The sequence below is a fragment of the Chiloscyllium plagiosum genome, unplaced genomic scaffold, assembly GCF_037043375.1.
Source record: "Chiloscyllium plagiosum isolate Xiang-an unplaced genomic scaffold, Cpla_swu_hap1 HiC_scaffold_1, whole genome shotgun sequence".
Lineage (NCBI taxonomy): Eukaryota > Metazoa > Chordata > Chondrichthyes > Orectolobiformes > Hemiscylliidae > Chiloscyllium > Chiloscyllium plagiosum.
Window position 1 is genome coordinate 139,151,140 of NW_028270139.1, and position 15,471 is coordinate 139,166,610.

General features: G+C 45.0%; 1 protein-coding gene across 1 annotated transcript in view; it reads right to left on the reverse strand.

Annotated features, from left to right (window-relative positions):
* maea (macrophage erythroblast attacher, E3 ubiquitin ligase) overlaps window positions 1–15,471 on the reverse strand; it is a 146,984-nt gene that overhangs the window by 15,997 nt on the left and 115,516 nt on the right. The window contains exon 6 of the mRNA XM_087991136.1: window positions 12,247–12,355. Coding sequence (XP_087847262.1) covers window positions 12,247–12,355 — 109 coding nt within the window. The remainder of the gene's footprint in view (window positions 1–12,246; window positions 12,356–15,471) is intronic.

Sequence of the window (15,471 nt, forward strand, 5' to 3'; positions counted from 1 at the left end):
CATGTTCCCATGCAATGTTTCAATCAAGTGCTCAACCTAGAGCCTCAGGAAAGTTTATGCCAAACAATTATGCACTATACCCCCATTGAAGCCAGGATGCAAGTGACTGTGCTAAGTGCATCCTCTCCCTCACTTAACGTTCCCATACTCTACTGTCTCCCATGTTTATATGCTGAGTTGCTGCACTTGCATGCTGCCTTCAATCCCACAGCAGCCCCATGACAGCACTAGCTCCTGATAAATCTTCCTCGATGGTCAGTGAAGAGTCTTCCGGGACTGACCATCCTCCCTACAATAGGCCATATCCCTGATGAATCGTTGAGTGGTCCCCAACTGACTTGCTGCTTACCCAGACTGTTTGGACTGAACCAGCAGGACTGGCCACATCCCACTCCCAAGACTGTCGTGACATGGATATCTGACTCTGATTTAAGTGACCAACTGACCAGATCCAAGCTCCTGGACTGATATTTGACAATGTCATTGACTTAGCATGCTGGTACTGCCTGGCTTAAGATGGACCCCTTCACTTGATTGAGATCTGCTCCCCATGGAATTTGAGGCCTGTTCATTTAGTTGAAGCTATCTGGTGTATTTGCAGTTTAAGCTGCTAGTATATACTCTATGTGTGCCACTCATATAGCAGGTTATCATACAATAACATGTCCACTCCCTTGATGACAATCAGGACAAGCTGTTGGTGTTAAAAAAAAAAGGCAAAGTAGAAGTACTGTTACTAAGCTCTGAATGAGGCAGCACAGTGGAAAACAGCAAGGTAAGGCAAGGGAGAGATACTGTGGGCAACCAATTAGGTTCAGTGAGAGGGCGTGAAGACAGCAAGCTCAGAGGTTCTGCAATGCACCTGCTGCAATTCAAGAGATGGGTCCTTGATCTTGCGAAGAGCACAACGTGGCCTGACAGTAATGCAAGGTGTTGGTGCATTTCTAAACACTGTTTTGAAGTAGTCAACTGTGCTCCCAATGGGTCGGAGGGTTGCCATGATGTACTGATGTTGGTGTGGTTCAGATGCTAACTGCACCAATATATTGCAGATCGTAACCAAGAGGAGCAAGAGGTGAGCTGGAGCCAGATTTCATGTCGGGAATTCTTGCTGTCTAGTTTCTATGTGGAGAATAGCCAACCACATAGGTAATAAGGAGATGTTAATGTATTCAAATATGCCCCTCACAAATCACTAGCAAGATTCTTAGTCAAATTTTAGGTGCAAAATTGGACATTCTTTCATTAGGTTGAAAATCTCATTTTTATGATTTTGCCATATTTTCCCAATCAGTTCACCAGTGAATATCAAGGGCCTTTTCCATAGGGTGGAGGAGCTCAAACTAAGGGGCGTATTTCTAAAGTGAGAGGAGAAAGATATTAAAAAAAAGGTATGAGTGGTGACTTTTATTTGGCAGAGAGTGGTCCACGTGTGAAATGAATTGACAAAGAAAGTGGTGGACACAGGTACAGTTTGTACCATTTAAAAGATGTGGATACATACATGAATATGAAAGGTTTGGAGACAAGTGAGACTAACTTAGTTTGGGAACATGGTCAATGTGGACTAATTGAACTTAAGGGTTTGTTTCCATGTTATATGACTCTATAATTCTATGACACCAAGTCATTTCCCAGAACTCCACCCATAGTATTTATAATGGCTAGTCCAGTTCAGTTTCTAGTTAATAGTAATTGATAACAGTGAATTTTATGATGGTAATGTTATTGAATGTCAAGGTACCATGGTCAGATTCTCTCATTAGAAATGGTCGTTTACATTCACTGCTGGTGAGAACAGAATAAATCATGAAATTCAGAGCTTAGCTTGTTGTGGAATTGCTTAGCTATATCTATTGCAAGCTGCTTTCACAAATTAGCTTGCAACATTTGGAGATGCCGGTGTTGGACTGGGGTGTACAAAGTTAATAAATTACACAACACCAGGTTATAGTCCAACAGGTTTAATTGGAAGCACACTAGCTTTCGGAGTGACGCTCCTTCATCAGGTGATAATGGAGGGCTCAATCCCAACACAGAATTTATAGCAAGAATTTACAGTGTGATGTAACTGAAATTATACATTGCTCAAAAACTGCATGCATTCATGTAGAACTCTGAGCTCAAAAACTGCATGAATTTATTTAAAACTCCATTATCTCACTTTTTAGATTAGAATCAATCTAAACATCATGGCATAGACGGAGAACACAGGGGGCCAACACCTTCAACATATTGTCTAGCTATCACCATTGTTAACAGCTAACCCGATGTGAGAGACGATTTCGGTACAAATAGTTAAGATGTGCATGACCTCAGAGTCTAAGGGGAATAGAGCCGTGGGGGTAGGGTAAAACATGCTTCTCTATAATAAAGGATGAGACATCTGCTGCTACAGAGTAGAAAAACAAGTCCTTGATTGATAAGACCACTAACTCCGACAGAGAAGAATAAGTCCTTGACTGATAAGACTACAGGGTAGAAAAACAACTCGGGAAACTGTTGCAGACTTTGTGAGAATGTGAACCTCGTGACTCTTTAGAGCTATAGAGGGGAGGGACTTGTACTGTATTTAAACAGAAACATTGTTAGCCTGGCGGGCCTTTTTTTTTCCAAGGGTGCCCAACTCTGCAGACTTGTTAATAAAACTTTGTTTTCCTGAATTTGTCTAGAGCGATTATTGAGAAGCGATTTTCGTTTCTAACAAACTTGGGGGCTCGTCCGATCAACACTCCGGCCGCGAGGGGGGGCTGAGGAAGGACATCGGAGAAGGTGCACCCTGCCGAGTTCGGCAGTCCCTGATTCCTTGCTTGTCGCCCCGCGCGGCTTGAGCGAGTGATATCCGGAAGGCTCAGGAGAACAAAGGAGGGGTGTGGCCGAGGCAGTGGGGACGGTTAACGGTCGAGTAATTTCGGTGCACCGAACCCAGGTAAGAACAGACTTGCGGGGACCGTCTTTCCGGAGGACTGGGGATCTGCGGAGTGCCTGTAGATTTTTCTACAGAGACGTGGGACTCAGGAATCTAGAGACCGGGGCTCGTCTGTGCGGGATTTTGCAGAGACCGTGTTTGCGGAGGAACGTGGACTTACGGGGTGCCTGTGATCTGTTTCACAGAGACGTAGGACACAGGAATCCAAAGACCGGGGGTGCCTGCAAAGGGACCTGGGCGATCACGGGACTGAAGGTCCGGGAATTGGCTAAATAGTGATAGATTATCATGGGATAATACAGGAATCTCCGATTTTACAAAGTCCTCGGCAATGGGAAATAAGGGATCCAAGGCGAATAAGGGAAAGGTAGGCTTGAGCGGAGACAATGAAAAATACCCCGGGGTACCTGACGATAGTCCGTTAGGAATAATGTTAAATAATTGGGATCAGGGTAGGAGAAAAGGAAAATCTAGAAAGAAGTTGGTGAGATCCTGTCAAACGTGGTCCCAAACACCTATTCAGGGAGACTCAGTGTGGTGGCCTAAATTCGGCACTGATGAAGACTGGGTCCGGCAAGCTCTAATTTTATATGTCAATTCGAAACCTAATGTTACTCGGGGGGAAAGTGATTACGCCTTTTGTTGGCTGCCAGTCACACTATCTTGCAAAATGAAGGTAACCAATGAAGACTCGAAAGGGCAGAAAGAATGGGAACCTTTAGATCACTTACCGCCGCCCTACGTGACCCCGTCGGCCCCGCAAAATGGTCCTTCGGGTGGCGACGATTCAGGGGAAGGGGAAGAAAGCGGGGAGAAACCATCAGGTGCCTCAGGAGTACAGACTAGATCTCAAGCTGAAAAGAGTCACAGACGGAACTCTGTCCCGATTGCAAGAATGAATCCACTCCGGGAAGTGCCCATGGGAGGCGCGGAAGGAGGGAAGGGATATGTGAACGTCCCCTTAACGAGTACTGAAGTACGGAATTACAAGAGGGAGATGAAGGGCCTACTGGAGGACCCCATGGGCCTGGCTGAACAATTAGATCAGTTCCTGGGGCCAAATACTTATACGTGGGATGAGATGTATTCCATCATGGGAACATTGTTCTCTAGCCAGGAGCGACAGATGATACGTCAAGCTGCGCTGTTGGTCTGGAAGAGAGAGGGAGGAGCAGGAGGGGAGCAGAAATTTCCCCTCACTGACCCCGAGTGGGATAAGCAAACGGAAGAAGGAAGACGCAACATGAGGGATATGCGGGAATATTGGATAAAAGGAATAAGGCAGGCAGCCCCGAAGGGGCACAATTTTACCAAGGCCTTTGGGAATCATCAAAACCCGGAAGAAACCCCTACAGACTTCCTTGACAGGATTAGGAAGAACTTGCAGCAGTTCGCTGGGGTGGACCCTGAGACGGAAGTGGCACAGCAACTCATACGGGTAGAGTTTGTGTCAAAAGCCTGGCCGGACATACGAAAGAAGTTAGAGAAAATGGATGATTGGGATAGTAAACCTCTGAGTGAACTACTACGGGAGGCGCAAAAGGTGTTTGTGAGAAGGGACGATGAGAAGCAAAAGAAGGCAACAAAGATAATGATGCAGACGGTGCAACAAGTGACAGCTGGAAGGAGGGAAAAGGGGGAGCCGTGGCAGGAACCGGAAAGGGGAGAGTCGTGGCAAGAGCAGAGGAAAAGAGGACCGGGGCCGGAACAAAGGAAGGGTGGAGGAACTCGAGGCCGCGACAGGGAAACGAAGAGGATACTCAGATGTTACTACTGTAATGAAGAGGGACATTTTAAGCAAGAGTGCCCCCGCTACAAGCAGGAAGTGCGGTCGTACGCCCTGATGGAGGAAGATTAGGGAGGTCGGGGGTTCCTACCCTTGGGGCAAAAGGACTATCGACAGGAACCCCTGGTAAACTTGAAAGTAGGGCCCCAAGGGTCGGAGATCACATTTATGGTGGACTCGGGAGCCGAAAGATCAAGTATAATCCAAATACCCCCCGGCGCCCGAGCAGGAAGAACAGTTATGGGGGTATCTGGCATTGGAGGAAAGACATTGCAAGTCCCAGTAGTGGAGGACGTGGAAATTGGGTATGAAAACAGAACTACTAAACTAGACCTCCTTCTACTGCCATCGGCGGGGTTTAATTTGTTAGGAAGAGACTTGCAGGTCAAACTAGGGATCGGAATGGTACCAAGTAACGGGGAAATGGTGGTACGGTTGTTCGCCCTCACCGAAGAAGATGATCAACAAATAGACCCGGGAGTTTGGTACCGGGAGGGGAACAGAGGGGGTCTAAACATCAAACCTCTCCAAATCACCATGTTATCAGGAAAAGGCCCGGTAAGAAGGAAACAGTATCCGATTGCTATGGAAGGACGGGAAGGGTTACAACCTGTGATAGAAAGATTAATCACAGATGGACTACTGGAGGAATGTATGTCCCCTTTCAATACTCCAATACTCCCTGTGAGAAAGCCGGATGGGACGTATAGGCTGGTGCAAGACTTGCGGGGGTTGAATGAAGTAGTCCAGGCTAGATACCCGGTGGTACCCAATCCCTACACGTTAATGAGTAAAATTCCCCCGAACATGAATGGTTCAGCGTAATAGATCTGAAGGATGCCTTCTGGAGTTGCCCCCTTGACGAAGAAAGTCGGAACCTTTTTGCATTTGAATGGGAGAATCCCTTCACAGGACGAAAGCGACAGTTAAGATGGACAGTCTTGCCGCAGGGATTCACGGAGTCACCCAACTTGTTTGGACAAATACTAGAGCAGATCTTAGGAGGATTTCGGTGTAACGCGGAGAATCAATTGCTCCTATATGTCGATGATCTCTTACTCTCAGGACCGAGAGAAGAGGAGGTACGAGCAGACACCGTTGCCCTGCTGAACTTCCTGGGGAAACAGGGCCTACGCGTCTCCAGGACCAAACTCCAGTTTGTGGAGCAAGTAGTAAGATATCTGGGCCATCAGGTTAGTAAGGGGCATCGCCGTATCACGCCAGAACGAATATCGGGGATTACGGGTATGCCAATACCCAGGACGAAGAAGGAAATCAGACAGTTCCTGGGGCTAGTAGGGTATTGCCGGATATGGATTGAAAGTTACACCACTCTAGTAAAGTTTTTGTACGACAAACTGGGACAAGAAGAACAAAAACTGGACTGGTCAGATGAGGAGGAGCAGCAATTTAATATTATTAAAAGTAAACTGATCCGAGCTCCGGTATTGGCTTTACCCACCCTGAAGGAACCGTTCCAGTTATATGTTAATAGCGCCGGCGGAATTGCCCAGGGTGTGCTTACCCAGCTGCGGGCAGGGAAACGTCAGCCGGTTGCATTTTTGTCAAAAATGTTAGACCCTGTGTCACGTGGATGGCCGACCTGTATCCAGGCAGTGGCAGCTACGGCAATGTTAGTAGAAGAGGCCCGGAAACTTACCTTTGGAGGAAGAATCACAGTATACTCCCCACATTCGGTTAGTACCATACTGGCTCAAAAGGCTCACCGCTGGTTAACAGACTCTCGCATCCTGAAGTATGAGACGATTTTGATGACAGGAGACGATCTCAATTTTGCAAAAGATCTCAGTTGCAACCCTGCCCAGTTTCTATACGGACGTCCTGCAGATGGGGAACAGGAGCATGATTGTGTGGAATTTGTAGACTTACAGACCAAAAGCCGAGAGGACCTGCAAGAGGCTCCGCTGGGTGAAGGACAGGAACTGTACATCGACGGGTCCTCTCGGTGCATAAATGGGGTACGGTACAGTGGCTATGCGGTCGTAGATGGCGCAACGAAACGGACGATCGAGTCCGGACGACTGCCCGGGAAGTGGTCAGCCCAATCCTGTGAGTTGTACGCCCTCCAGAGGGCCCTGAAGTTGTTGGAAGGGAAAGTGGGGACCATATATACTGACTCAAAGTATGTATACGGAATCGTTCATACTTTCGGGAAAATCTGGAAAGAGCGAGGATTGATAACTTCCCAGGGAAAAGAATTAGCTCACGAACAAATGATCAGCCTAACGTTGGAAGCCCTGGCGTTGCCTACAGAACTCGCAGTAGTCCATGTACCCGGTCACCAGAAGGGGTCGACACCGGAAGCGGTGGGAAACCGGCTGGCAGATGAGGAAGCCAAACGGGCAGCGGTCGAAAAATCCGTCCAATTATTAACATTAATACCGTTGAGGGAAGGGCTCGCTAAACAACCCGTCTTCACCCAGGGGGAGATTGATAAAATGGATCAATTGGGTGCCTGGCTAGAAACTAACAGGAAGTGGACAGTTCCTGATGGGAGACAAGTACTAAACAAACAGATCACCCGGAGTATTCTGCACCGATTACACCATCAGACCCACTGGGGGGTGCAAGCCATGTGTGACACGATCCTGAGAGACTATGTATGTAGGGGGATATACACGTTAGCCCAACAAGAAGTAGTCGGATGCCCCACTTGCCAGCGAATTAACAAGAAAGCCATGCGTTCTATGCCAGCTGGTGGTCAGCCCCTCGCAATTAGGCCATTCCAGAGGATCCAAATTGACTTTACAGACTTACCCCCAGTACAGAGATGGAAGTATCTGCTAGTAATAGTAGACCATTTCACTCACTGGGTAGAGGCTTTCCCAACCGCCAAAGCCGATGCACCAACCGTGGCCCGTCTATTGTTAGAGAACATAATCCCGAGATATGGCATGATGGAATCTATAGACTCAGACTGCGGGACACATTTTGTTTCTAGGCTACACCATTTGATCTGTACTGCCCTGGGTATCCAATGGAAATTCCATGCACCCTGGCATCCCCAGAGCTCGGGTCGAGTGGAGAGAATGAATGGCACACTCAAGACCCAATTGACTAAGCTGATGTTAGAAACTAAGTTACCATGGCCAAAGTGCCTTCCCATTGCCCTATTGAGAATACGTACAGCACCTCGCCGGGATATCGGGGTCTCCCCCTATGAGATGCTGTTCGGATTACCATATTGGAGTAAGGTTGATGGGTGTCCCACTCTACAAGGGGGAGATGTATTTGTCAGAGACTATTTACTGGCCTTATCCCGTTCTTTTGCAGAACTCCGGAGGAAGGGTCTCCTGGCTCAAACTCCGCCGCTCGACGTCCTCTTACATAAGGTGGAGCCCGGAGATTGGGTACTTGTTCAGACCTGGAGGGCCGAAAAGCTCCAGCCGCAGTGGGAAGGACCGTTCCTGGTCCTGTTAACAACTGAAGCCGCTGTTCGGACGAAAGAAAAAGGGTGGGCCCACGCATCGAGGATAAAGGGGCCTGTTCCGCCAGAAGGAGAGAGCACTTGGACATGCGGGCCAGGGGACAAGCCATTGGTGGTAAAGCTGAAAAGACAGCGACAATGAACTCTACCTGGACTGTATTGGTGGGGATATTGATCGGTTTACTCCTGTATGTGGGGGAGGGCGAGGGGAGATGTGACAAATGTCGGACTACGGTGAGACTTGGGAGTCAGATCTACTCGGGATCATTTGTGTCTCACTCCCATGTGAACGATCGGTGTTACGATGTGAATGCACGGCAAGAATGTTGGGAGGATGGAAAACCCTATTATCAAGTGTATAATAAAGGGTGCGGTGGCAAAGTCCGTGGGTGCCCTAAAAATGACCGCTGGGTGTGTGTTAACAAAGATGGGCAGTGGGGCCTACCCTCCGTGTTGCTCAGAGAGCAGGTTGACAGAGTCAAGGAGACCAGAGTTCAGAACACTGAACGGGAGTTAGAGAAAGAGAACGACCGTCAGAGAACGGTCGTTGTCTCTAAAGTGCCATCTATATACAAAGAGGTAGAAGAGCAGATTGAGCTCCCTGATGTAACACAAAACCTGTTTATTGATCTCACCTCTAGGATTGCCACTGTTTTAAATGTTAGCAATTGCTGGGTTTGTGGGGGGCCACATATGTCAGAACAATGGCCGTGGACTGGGCAAAGCTTAGACATATGGGAATTGCTTCAATACAATTGGACACATGTCAACGAAAGGAAAAGCCAGGGGTGGAGACTGACAAATAACCCTGAGGGCCAGTTATGTGTTGAAGGCAAGGGGACCGTGGAGGTAGGAATTAGTCCCTGTCAGAGTGTATTGAATGCCACCACACAAGTATGGTGGCCTGAGAATATTGCTTGGTACATTGCAAACCGAGATCATCAAAATTGCATTCGGTTACATTCTGATTCCTCCTCTTACGAGCTAAGTGCTGACCCTTCCGATGGCATGAAAAGCGTGTGGAGCGGTGGTTGTCAGGGGAATCAATGCTGGAATAATCCTGTCCAGACTCTGCCACGGGGCCAACAATCCGAATACTGGAATTGCAGTGGTCCTGGTCCTTATGAGGGCGTCCCTGGGGTAAAGGAGTTGTGGGATGACGTTGTGAGGCAGGGAGGGCCTGCTCCAGATGGCCTATTTTGGATATGCGGTAATCAGGCATATTCCAAACTGCCCATGGGATGGGCTGGAGTATGCTTCCTGGGTCTAATAAGACCTGAATTCTTCCTATTACTCCGGGAGGAAGGCGATGATTTGGGAGTTAAACTCTTTGACTCCCTGCGTAGGTCGCCAAGGGATATCCAAGTCGATGATTGGGGGGATGAGTGGCCACCGGCCCGTATTATTGAATACTACGGGCCTGCTACGTGGGCACAGGACGGATCATGGGGATACCGTACTCCTATCTATATGTTAAACCGAATTATCAGGCTCCAAGCAGTCGTAGAGGTCATTACTAATCAGACCGCCCTGGCCCTGGAGTTGCTGGCTAAGCAGCAGGATCAGATGAGGGCTGCTATATACCAAAACCGGCTTGCCTTGGATTATCTGTTGGCCTCGGAAGGGGGCGTGTGCGGGAAGTTTAACCTGACTAACTGCTGTCTGAAAATTGACGATAATGGTAAAGCGGTTTTGAAGATTTCCGATGAAATTCGGAAACTGGCCCATGTGCCGGTTCAATCCTGGCGCCCTCTTGGTGGCATCGGATGGTGGGATGGTCTCCTAGGTGGTAGTTGGTGGCGCACGGTGTTACTGGTGGCTGGGGGGGGGCGTAATGCTTCTACTCATCTTACCCTGCCTGACCCCCTGTGTTCAATCTTTAATCCAGAAAAATATTTCCCAACTCCAGGCAGTGGCGGTACCCCAACACGGAACGCAGGAACTTAAGGTGCTGTTGCTGCGAAAGACCAAGGATTTCCCGGGCCCCTGATGGGAGGACGCTTATCTTTGTCATGCACATCTTAAAAACAGAAAGGGTGGAATTGTGAGAGACGATTTCGGTACAAATAGTTAAGATGTGCATGACCTCAGAGTCTAAGGGGAATAGAGCCGTGGGGGTAGGGTAAAACATGCTTCTCTATAATAAAGGACGAGACATCTGCTGCTACAGAGTAGAAAAACAAGTCCTTGATTGATAAGACCACTAACTCCGACAGAGAAGAATAAGTCCTTGACTGATAAGACTACAGGGTAGAAAAACAACTCGGGAAACTGTTGCAGACTTTGTGAGAATGTGAACCTCGTGACTCTTTAGAGCTATAGAGGGGAGGGACTTGTACTGTATTTAAACAGAAACATTGTTAGCCTGGCGGGCCTTTTTTTTTCAAGGGTGCCCAACTCTGCAGACTTGTTAATAAAACTTGGTTTTCCTGAATTTGTCTAGAGCGATTATTGAGAAGCGATTTTTGTTTCTAACACCCGAGAATGCAACTTTTTAAAAAAAAGGGTTTTGTGATTGACACATGAAAAAAGTGAAACTACTACTGTATTCTAACAGATGAAAGGCTTAACAGACAATCAATTTTTCAATGTATAATTTCAGTTACATCACACTGCAAATTCTTGCTATAAATTCTGTGTTAGGATTGAGCCCTCCATTATCACCTGATGAAGGAGCGTCGCTCCGAAAGCTAGTGTGCTTCCAATTAAACCTGTTGGACTATAACCTGGTGTTGTGTGATTTTTAGCTTGCAAGAAGCCAAGTGTTACAGCTTCACCAACATGATACCTCATATTAGGTACACCTTGTGCTACTCCTGGCATGCCCTACGATACTCTCCACTGAACCAGAATTGATTCCCTGGCCTGACAGTAATAGCAGATTAGTCAATACACTACACCGTGTGATTTCAGTTTGAGGTTCAATGTAGTCCTGCTGCTGCTGCACAATGCTTCATGGATGTCCAGTTTTGAGTTGCTGGATTTGAAGTCTATCTAATTTAGCATGGCAGTCATGCCACAAAACATGGAGCAATGTGAAGAGAGGACTTCTCCTCTACAAGGACTGTGCAGTGGTCACTCTATGGAAGATGCCTCTGCAACAAGTCAACAATTGAGGATTAGGCCAAGTATACTTTTCCTTCCTAGTGATTCCCTCACCATTTGCCATAGACCTAGTGTATGGGACGAGGACAATGAGGGTGCCAGTCACGTTGATAGATTAAAGAAGCTTGGGTTTCTCTTCTGACAGCAGTGTAGGCAAAGTGATATAATAGGTGCTTAAAATCAGCAGGGTTTTGATACAGGAAGTGATGAGGAACACTTTCTAATGGTTGTAGGTCCAGAGTGTACAGATTTAAGATAGTTTTCAAAAGAACCAGCAGCTCACAAAAGAAAATTTGTGTTTTGCATTATTTGTCTGACTTGGAACATGACTTCTGTTATTCTCTCTCCACGGATGCTGATATGGATGATGAATATTTTCAGCATTTGATTTTATGTGTCATCTGCATAACTTTATTATATGAGATGAAACTAATATTACATGAGGTATGTAACAATTTCATGTGCAGTGTTTGTTGATACAGTGTTTGTAGATACGATCTAAGCCTTCAAAGAGGAATTCGACAAAACTCACAAAAGAAAACACATTACTGAAAAACAGCACAAACTCATGGGAATGTAAATAACTTGATTGCTCTTCCTATTAACTGGCTCACACTCAATGGATCAAATGGCCCTTTTCTGTGCTGACCTATTCAATGATACCATAGAGTCCACAGTAGTATATTATCAGAAGTTCCCTCTTGGGTTTGTACAAGCTCTAACAGTCAAAGTATACTCCACCACAATATGAACATTCCAAATCAGGATTAGGACTGATGCAAACATTGTACAGTTTTTCACAGATTACTAATCTGATGAATATTAATTTTTTCTAACACTAACTTTAAAGTACTATGCACAATTCTGATAAGCTATCATTTTGAAACAATACTTCAGGTTTGCTGATCTGTAGTGTACGATATTTTTGCTTTATACAAAGACTAGAAAGAAGGTGAATCAATAAATCAACTGCCTTACCTTATAAGGTGAAATATGAGTGTCAGAGGGAAAAGCCAGCATACCCATTACTTGCCGCACTTCATCCAGCTGTCCCCCCTCAGCTTGACTGAAGTGTCTCCGTGCATGTCTGAATAGAAAATAGCAGCTGAAGCATTCAAAATTTGAACCACATTGTTTTTATTGAAAGAATTTGTTCTATTCTACTCAAAACCAAAATTATTGAATTAATATAAAATGCCAATGTTAAGAAAATGTTATCAATTTCAATCAAGCAGCAAAAAGCTTAGCATTAGTATCTAAGCAATTAGTTTCTGTTCTGAAAGCAGTGAATATGCTTAAGTTTCTTTGCCTGAGCTGATTCTGATGGCCTCAAAGATAAACAACCCACCACTTAGAACTTAAGATACAAACTCACACCCTAAAATATCATAATCTCTTACATATCAGGATAAAAATGCCAAATAGCAATCTTATTGAAAGCTTAAGTCTATTAAAACAGTTGCTTAATGAAATACTAAATTAAAATCAAATGACTTTAAATTCAAATAAGGAACTTGGAGCTCATCAAAAATTGCACTGTTAAAGATTAAGTTGTTAAGTGGTAAAGTATCAAATCACCACTATAATTACACAACATTTTTCCATAATATTCCTGTTTAAAACTTGGCATTACAAAACATCTGTAAATTCAAAAGGTTTATGTAGGAATAGCATACAGCAACAGTATAATTCTGGTTTAATCCAAAATCTACAAATACATTTATACGTTATAACTAAGAGTCCAATTATGTTTATTTTGTGTTTTTATTTGTTCATGGGATATCTATGGTTGCTGGTTCAGCCAGCATTTATTGTCCATCCCTAACTGTACTTCAAAAGGTGATTTTGATTTGATTTATTATTGTTAATGTATACAGTGAAAAGCATTATTTTGTATGCTAACTAGACAAATCATACTTGTACATAATGGTAACAGGACAGAATGAAGAATACAGTGTCACAGCTAGAGAGGTGCACAGAAAGATATAACTCTGCCAACAGCAGGGACGAAACTGTTCTTGAATCTGTTGGCATGCGTTTTCAAATTTTAAATCTTCTGCTCAGTGGAAGAGGCTGGAAGAGAGTATAACTGGGTTGGGAAGGTGCAATCCTTGGGGTGTGGGGTCATCGATAGTGCTGTCAGGAAAAGTGTTACAGGATTTGACGCAGCGACAGGAAAGGTAATATGGTTCAAGTCAAGGTACTATGTGGCTTGCAGGGGATCTTGGTGGTGGTGTTCTTGCGGATCTGATGCCCTTCTCTATTACGTAGTACAGGTTTGGAAGGTGCTGTCTAAGAAGCCTTCAGCATTTACTGTCAGCTTATAAGGAAATGAAATGCATAAAATAGTTAATAATAAAAAATGTGCCTCAGGTTGGTTACACCATCAGGAGTAAGGAAGCAGGTTAAAAGGGAAGGGAATGACAAGCTTACTCAATGCCTGAAGTAGCTTAAAATCAGACTTGCTTGGAAACGGTGATTAAATACAAGCAGCACATATTAGAAAAATACTATCAGAGGAAAGTAGAAGACGGAACGACAGAGGTGAAATCTTCCAGACTGATCATGAAACAGCAGCTTAACATGCTGTACATGTCATCAATCCTGGAGAAAGTGACTACTGCAGATGCTGGAGAGTTAGAGTCACAAAGTGTGGCGCTGGAAAAACACAGGAGGTCAGGCAGCAGCCGTAGAACGTAAGAGTCAATGTTTTGGACACAAGTCATTACTGATGAAGGGCTTATGCCTGAAATATTGACTCTCCTACTCCTTGGATGCTGCCTAGCCTGCTGTGCTTTTCCAGCACCATACCTTTCGACACAAAGTCATCAATCCAGTAGGGCAACTGAATCCATCAGTAAATTGCCCTGTTGGAATCAAGCAACCAATGCAATGAAGTGCAACTTTTCAAGGTGTTGCAAGATGACAAGGAAGAGTTTAGCAGGATACGGGCCAAGTGCTGGCAAATGGGACTAGATTAAATTAGGATATTAGGACAAGTTGGACCGAAGGGTCAGCTTCCATCTAGACCAATCTATGACTCAAAAACATCAAGAACATTGCTGTGACCATAAAAGCATACTGGGCATACAGAGAAAAACTGACAGCTTAAAATCATATTACAAAGGAATTAGAGCAATTAAACCTAAGAGTAAGGAAAGGAGGGCCCTTAATCATATCCATGCTAGTCAACTAGGAATTGAATTAAATCTAAGGTAAGAGATGTGCTCCCTCAGCCAAGCATTGACAATGAAACTAAGGACCACATCAGACAGTGCAGTGGCAAGACCTCTTGTCTCTCAACAAAGTTATCTTGACAGCACACTACGATTCTGACCACTGACAAGTAGACCAGCTGACTTCGTTGATCGTTGGTGAGGTAGTAAAATGTACAATTTATAAGCAACAGTGACTTTTTATTGCAGAATACCTGTTTAAAGATTCAGCCATTTCAGAAGGATTGGGATACTCATTATCATACATCGTTTTTACCTTTTCCCTAGTCAAATGGGAAGGCTGGGGCAGCGGTGAAAATCACCAAAAGAATCAATGCAGCACAGATGCATACCAGATTATCCAAGTGGAGAAACACACTGACTAAAGGATTGGAAACTAGCCCAGTATATAAAACAAAAAGTCATACTGCGATCAAATAACTCTGAGAACCATGTGAAAAAGGAAGTGATTTAACCCACCCAATTAAATCAAAGCTGATCTGACAATCCTCAACTCCACTTACCTGCTTTTTCACCATAACCCTCAATTCCCTTATTAAGAAACAGATTTTTAAAGTCAGTCTTGAATATACTTAATAACCCAACCTCGACAGCCCTCTGAATTGAACTGAATTGAATTTATTGCCACGTGTACCAAGGCACAATGAAAAGCTTTGTCTTGCGAGCAATACAGGCAGATCACATAATTAAGTAGCATAGGTAAGTGAATAATAGGTAAACAGCAGCATAAACAAAAACACAGGTACAGGAGAATGTTAAGAGTTTGAGAGTCCATTCAGCATTCTAACAGCAGTAGGGTAGAAACTGTTTCGAAACCGGCTGGTGCGTGTATTCAGGCTTCTGTACCTTCTCCCTGATAGTAGAGGTTGTAGAAAAACATTGCCAAGGTGGGATGAATCTTTGAGAATGCTGGTGGCCTTTCCTTGACAGCGGGCCTTGTAGATGAATTCTGTAGATGGAAGGTTGG